The 7,691-nt window shown below is 33.2% G+C and overlaps 1 protein-coding gene across 2 annotated transcripts in view; it reads right to left on the reverse strand.

Moving 5' to 3' along the window:
* LUZP2 (leucine zipper protein 2) overlaps positions 1–7,691 on the reverse strand; it is a 317,411-nt gene that overhangs the window by 129,020 nt on the left and 180,700 nt on the right. For both annotated transcript variants that reach the window (XM_005873094.2, XM_005873092.2), the window contains exon 5: positions 1,892–1,954. In XM_005873094.2, coding sequence (XP_005873156.1) covers positions 1,892–1,954 — 63 coding nt within the window. The remainder of the gene's footprint in view (positions 1–1,891; positions 1,955–7,691) is intronic.

Here is a 7,691-nt window from a genome sequence, read left to right on the forward strand (position 1 = left end):
TTATGCTTTATGTGAGTGTGTATGTATGCATATGTACTTTTTTTCCCTATTTTAATACTGTCTTTGACATTTAAACGTTCTTCTTGTCTTAAATGACCTATGGAAAGTTACTGACTTGAGTAATATAGCCCTTTCACTGAGCTTTCACTGGGCACCAGCAAACAAGAAATCATCCAGTATACCTAGTATTCTGGTAATTTATCTGCTGATATTTCCCACTATAAACAAGAAATCCACAAAGGAGCTTGAAAAATTAGGTTTTAGGGAAATCATTATCAAGTCCACCCCATCACACTTTCTTAAGGAAACTCAAGAAAAATCATAGTGCTGGAAGCTATCCATTGTCAAATACTATCATGAAAGTGCAACAAGGAACTCAGAAGGCTGATGAACCTTGAGATTTAGCAAGGATAAAAACTATGCACTGATTGTTCTGTTGAGATAATGGTGGCTCGAGCAATTTCCTGACCTAATAGTCTCAAAGTAAATCTTCACTAATATTTACTGACCTTTAAGATAGTCTGTCTGCTACTGGATTGCCTGCCTGAGGGCAAGATGTGTATTCTATAATTGAATAAAAGCTAACGGGGCCAGGGCTTCAGGGAGCCTCTCCACTAGAGAAAGGTTTCTACCTGGCCCCCCATGCCTTCAAATTCATGTATCTTATCTAGTGCATTTGTGTGTAGCCCCTTTTCCAGATCCTGAACCCGAGCTGCAAATTGATGCGGCATTCACATCATAGGAAAGATATGAACATGCAATAGAATCACCAGAAAATTACTTAAAATTTTCTTGCTTTCCTTTCTTCCTTTCAGTCCTTGCAAATCTGATAAACCATTTTAATGTCACTGAGTGCTGGTGCTGAATGCTGACATCAGGCGTTTGTAAAGTCTATTGTTTAACACTGACATCAGGTGGAAGCTATTTAGGAATAATGCTTTTAAATTACTCAAAAAATTAAAGAAAGAATAGAAGAAAGGGAAGAAAATTAGTAAATGCTAAAGTTATTGATTTGGATTCAAAATAAATCATAATTAGTGGGATTGATCACAAAAGATGTATCATTACTTAGTCATGGTTTAATAGATTTGTAAAGTCTGTTGTTTAACACTGACATCAGGTAGAAGCCATTTAGGAATAATGCTTTTAAATTACTCAAAAAAAAATTAAAGAAAGGAAGGAAGAATAGAAGAAAGGGAAGAAAATTAGTAAATGCTAAAGTTATTGATTTGGATTCAAAATAAATCATAATTAGTGGGATTGATCACAAAAGATGTATCATTACTTAGTCATGGTTTAATAGTCCTAAATAATTACTTCCATTCAAGAAAAAAGTGAATAAAGAAGTGGAAATATAAACACAATGGGGAATTTTTTTAAAAAAGTAATTGTACAACAAGATAGAGAAGTAATTAAAAGAGAAAAAAGTATATAGACGTTTATAGGGTCCTTACATATTAAAGGCTATAATAAAAGTGGTTACAGCTTATTTTGTTCAAATCTACATTATTCTATAATCCGTACATAATTTTTTTTAAATTCTAGATTGGTTCTTCCTAACATGAAGTTAATTTCTAGCTTTCTTTCTTCTTCAGTGCCTATGTTGTTATTGGTAGACTAACTTACAAAATAAAAATAAATTTTTAATATTTCCCAAGCAAAATATAATTAAAAGAAGAAATGAACTAGTGATGTATGAACTAATAACATTATCAAATGTTTGTAAAAGTGGTGATTGTCTACTCTTTGAAATTCTTAACTTTATAGTTCCTCTCCATTAGTACATAACTAAAGGACAAATGTGCATGTGATCAATACTCCAAAGATTTTGGCAATCAATGTTTTTGTATATTCTTTGATTTATATAAAATTCACCTAAAATATGTCTTACCTCATTCTGAAGATCCCGGATCATTTTGCTCTTTCTTTCCACTTCAGTCTTTAAAAAATTAATCTGAAAATGAATAGAAAATTATGTAGACACATGTCTTATTAATTATTGTGGCTTTTATAAATTTATTTTCATGATGTTCAACAAATATTGAAAAAGAACAAAGGATTAACATTTTCATTAACTAAACTTTCATTGCCCAATTCATATATATAAATCTACTGAGTATATAAAAATATCATTTTCTCATATAATAGAATATTTTAATTGAGATGTACATTATAAATGTAATCCTCATCTGTTTAAACCTCAATTTCCATATTTTTATTTTGTTTTATTTCTTTCAGAGAGAAGGTTTAGATTTTTGATAGTGACTGTTGTTTTTATTATGATTTATAAGACACCCTCAGCAATTACTGTAACCATAACTTAACATTTCAATTAAGCAATAAAGGTTATGCATTATGCAATCTCCCAAGGCTACAGCCAACTGTTTTCTTAGAGTATGTAAATAAACTCTTGTGTTTTCACTTCTTATCTAGTTTATTTTACAGCTTAGAGTGTCCTATTCTGGGGAAGAAGGGTTGCTTGGCAGCAGCCATGAAGACCTGCAGGTGTCTGCTGTATCTACAGATTCCCTTTAAAGAGACATAGCATTAGAATGAGTGGAGGAAGCATTTGAGAAGTAGCATATTCACACCTCCCTTCAGCATCTCCTCAATTAGTCTGCAGGAGAAATGGCAAGTCCACAGCCCCTTCCCCTGATATATTTGTTCTACTTACCCTCTCCCTCCTTATAAAAACCTCTGCCTGCACTGATATATTAAGTGGATCTTTTTGAGGACAGGAGTCCCCCATCTTCTCAAGACATCGGCACTCAAATAAACCTCTTTCCGTTTTTTACCAGCACCTGTCTCACAAGTTTAGCTTTCATTACAGCAGGCAGCCAATGGGTTTGGTTACATAACCATCAGGAAACTTTAAATAAAAAAGGTTTGTTGCTTATGAGTCCTAGAAATTACATGGCACACCTGGAGCCACATAGTGAGAGAAGGAGAGAGAGAGAGAGAGAGAGAGAGAGAGAGAGAGTGAGAGAGAGAGAGAGGAGAGAGAGAAGAAGAGACGAAGCTGGGCCTGAGATTCTACTTTTATTGGGATTGAAGGTGAAGGACTAGTTTCATGGGCTCGCTCTTTATTGATGAATTTAAAACATAAGAGTGGGAATTTAGGCTTGGGGAGAGAAAAACAAGCAATCCAAACAGTTATCAATGAGTTATGGAGATCAACCAAAACTTCTAAAACCAATGAGTGGATATAAGTGTGGGGGGAAGGGAGGAGAGAAAATGAAACTTTCTGTGGCTGGCACTGTGTTTACTTGAGATAGCCATCTTTGAAATAAACACTTCTTTGCAGTGAAGGCTTCTGTAGTCCAGCTTAAGTCATGCCCTTGCATTACAAAAAAGAAAAAAGCAACTCTCAAGGCTTACTCTACATCTACCCAAGCACTCTATGAGCACCAGCAAATTTGATATGTTACAGATTTGACTTTTGTTTGAGTCATGAACTATTTAAAGCTTTATTGCTTATATTAATATCCAGCTTTTCCACTGATACCATTCTTTTCCCCAAATCCTCAGACTTTGATACTATTCAGTCAGTTATCCATAATTAACACCTAGCTCGAATTAAAATTATAATGAAAATATATTGCAATGTCAAGACTATAATTGTTTAAATGTTAATCTGTGACTATTAACAGAAAGATTTGAGAATGTAATACTCAGATATTCAGGACCTAAACTATATTCAGAATATTTAAAAAGTTTTAGCATTTTGAATCCAGGGGTCTGGAATTGCAGCAAGTTTTAACATCCTTGGAAAAATGAGCCTTTCTAACAGATAGTTAAGAAATAATTCTCAGAGACAAAAATATCATTTATTTATGTTGCATAAAGAATAAAAGAACAGAGTAATTCTTTATTCTTAATGAAAGTCAAAGCTTGAAGCTAATTCTTGCCCTTAAACTAATTATGTCTCATTTAGGGCAAGTTAAGCCATAAAATTAGCAAGAGTAATGAAATGCCTCTAATGAATATTAATATCTTTAATTACTTGGTTACACCTGAGAACTTCTTCCTGGCTATTAGGTATTTCATGAGGAACACAGATTCGAAAGATTTGCCATGCTGTTATTTGCTTGGGGATAAAAACAAAAGTTCACATCTTCATAAAAAATGTTTTCAACAGAATTAGATCAAGACATGCTTTACTGCTTTTTCAACTTAATTTTTCAGAAAATTATCTTTTTTATATTTTGTGATTTAAAAGCAATATCACTTTTAAGTTGCAAGCATTTTATTATAGATGCACCAAATGATGTGAATATTTGAAACATCTCTGGTATAAAATATATAATGTTATTTTTTATGGAAAAAAGCATAGAAATTTTATATGTAATCAAGGACATAAGCTTATCTGCTCTTACTGGTAAATCTAAAATATCACAACAATATTTAAAGAATCACTTCCAAATATGTTTTCTTTGAGAGTGAGCAGTTACAGTTATCTTAATTTCCCTTTCTTACCCAGTCTCCAATTACACCAACTATAGTCTTCTTGGCAGAAAAAATACTTATTGAAATATTTGCAACAATAAATAAATATATATATATATATGTAAATATATATATTAATTGAATCCTTAGTTAACCTAGAATCTTCATATAGTGTGAAATAGCATAAACTAAATCTTTATCAAAATTTGGAAGTATTATGATTCTCAGTAATATGAGATCTGTGTTATAATGTAATATTTATATATAAATATGTAAATATAAAAATATAAATATGATTTATATTATATAATATGGTATATATGTAAATGTAAATATAAAATGTATACCTGTCATATGAATACTTATATACTATAATTTATATAGCAATATAAAATAATTTTAATAAATGTATGTTATTATCCTATTTGTTAAGGTTTCTGTCATGTCTTTCTGGACTCTGACATAGAAAATTGTCATTCAATTCGAAACAGAACAAATGCTTTCAAAGATTTAAGTCTTATTTATTTCAGCTGCAGATGTATGCATTTATTGATGATATATTTTGTTAATATACTCTTGAATTTGTTTACTAGTATATAGGATTTTCGCATCTACATTTACCAATGAAAAAATAGCTATTAATTTATGCATATTGTCATTAATTGATTTGAAATAATAAATATACATACTCACAAAATGAGATTAGAATTTTAGTTCTTTTTCTATTTTCCAAAAACATATTTGCTTAGGAATTTGCCCAGAAATTAAGTGATAAAAATTAGGTAGAAGTGCACAGCTGGCATGGCTCAGTGGTTGAGTTTTGACCTATGAATCAAGAGATCACACTTCAATTCCCTGTCAGGGCACATGCCAAGGTTGCAGGCTCCATTTCCAGTGTGGGGTATACAGGGGGCAGCTAATCAATGATTCTCTCTCATCATTGACGTTTCTATCTCTCTCTCCCTCTCCCTTCCTCTCTGAAATAAATAAAAATATATTACAAATTAGGTAGAAGTTACAATAAAAACTTTCTGGTTTACCCTAGCTGGTTTGGCTCAGGGGATAGAGCATTGGCCTGTGGACCTGGCACATCCCTCAGCTGCAGGCTCCTCCCTGGCCCAGGCCCTGTTGCAGGAGGCAACCAATTGATGTGCTTCTCACACATTGATGTTTCTTTCTGTCTTTCCCTCTCTCTTCCACTCTCTCTAAAAGTTAATGGAAAAATATCCTTGGGTGAGGATTAAAAAAAATAAGAAGTAAAACAAAACAAAACAAAACAAACAAAAAAACCTGGCTCTGAAATTTTGGGGAAAGGAGGTCTTTTTTTAGCCCAGTAAAATTCCATCCATATTTGGCTCTTAAAGTAGTGACTTTCTTCTTGAAAACTTATTGCCTTTTGATAATTATTTATCTAAGAATTTACATGTAAAATTGCACATTTATCAGTGAAAGTTGCTTTCTTATAATAGAGTAGAGTAAAAGTTACAAGGGCATATCACACATAAGAATAGTTGTTGCTGACTTAAACATTTTTTTCTCATGATAGATAGATAGAAACATGAATCTACTTATATGTGTATATGTGCATATGTATTGAGTATGATTAAACACATTTCTATAGTACACTGTTCTAGTAGGTGTGGAAGACAGGTAGAGAAGAGAAATTTGAGGAATATTTTTAGCTTCTACTCATAAAATAATTTTGAATAAAATTGAATATAAAATTTATTCAAGTTTTCCAAAGGAGTGACTCTAAAATGAATATGTTTGATATTTTGTTTTGGTGTTTATTTTCTGAATACATTATTGTAAGTTATCATGTAAAATACTTGAAGAGTATTATTAATGATTATTGCATTCCTTTTTATTTAACCCTAGTTTTTGTGTGTGTGTTATGAAGATAGATTACTGTAAAAATGTTTGCCTTTAACAGCAGATTTATAAAACTGTATCCATTTACCTTTCCTTCTCCTAGTGGAAAGGAATTCATAAAGAGGCAATTATAACACAAATGATATGGTAATAACAGGTATGCATATGGTATTGTAATAACTTATAGGAAGGTCCTTCCTGCAAGGGCACTAAGTTTATAGAAGTCAAGAAGGGAAGCCAAGAGATGAGTTCTCTGCTCTGTGGAGTGTTTCAGAAATTCATTAAGCTGTCCAATATTAGGTAAAAGAGATGGCATTTATCTGTGTAAGAAAGAGAGACCAGACCAGGGTCTGGCCTATAGAGGGACTTTCAGTCCCACGGAGACCAGTCTATTTCCTAGTTCTGATATTGACTTCCCTGGAGTATAGATAAAAGTCTAGACTGTTCTTATCATAGATGATGTAAAGTTTCTATCAGCTTCTGTCCCAGAATATCACAGTGGATTATTCTCTTAAGGGGACTACTACCACATAATAAGAGGCTCTCACAGGAGAAATAAGTGTCCTGACTTTAAAGCTATCTGAAATTTACTCTCTTCTGTTCTTCATTCTCCATTCGCTTATCTCCTTTTATATATTCTGGCAAAGATCAAAGACCAAGATAGTAACTTCTCATTTACACATTGGGCCAGCTCCAGTAAAACTTCCTTTGAAGTTCCTTTGGAAATTTTGTCTCTACTGTGAACTGTGATTATAGTAACACCTACATTTTCTGACTTTGTCATCAGATGGTGGCATGGTGTATGCATTTGTTAACTTTAAGAGAGGAATGAGGTGTACCTTTTGGGATTACTTCACTTCGCCTAGTCATTCTAAGATTTTTATTTCTAATTGAAGGTTTACACATCATGTGCTAAATTTTCTTTTTTACATTTCAATTTTATAAAAAATACAATGAAAAAGGAGAATCCTGTGCTGAAATATATTCTGGTCTCTTTCCCCCATCTACCCCCCTCTCTCTGTCTTTGTCTTTCCATATACACACAGACACACACACCCTCACACACATCAATGTATCAATATACTATCTATATCTATATCTATATCTATATCTATATCTATATCTATATCTCTTTATATATGTACTAGGAGCCCAGCGTGAGATTTGAAATTGCGTGGCGCTGCCCACCCTAGAGTCGCCGGTCCATCCCTGCCTCCCTCTACGGCCCTTGAAGCAGCTGGGCCACTGCTGATCAGGCCTTCCCCTAGCGCAAGCGCACAGAGGCCCCTGCCGCCCCGCCCCCGACGCTGTGTGCGCAACCTCCTCCTGTCCAATGGACCTGTTACGGCATCCTGGTTAATTAGCATAATATA

This window comes from Myotis brandtii, unplaced genomic scaffold (genome assembly GCF_000412655.1).
Source record: "Myotis brandtii unplaced genomic scaffold, ASM41265v1 scaffold399, whole genome shotgun sequence".
Lineage (NCBI taxonomy): Eukaryota > Metazoa > Chordata > Mammalia > Chiroptera > Vespertilionidae > Myotis > Myotis brandtii.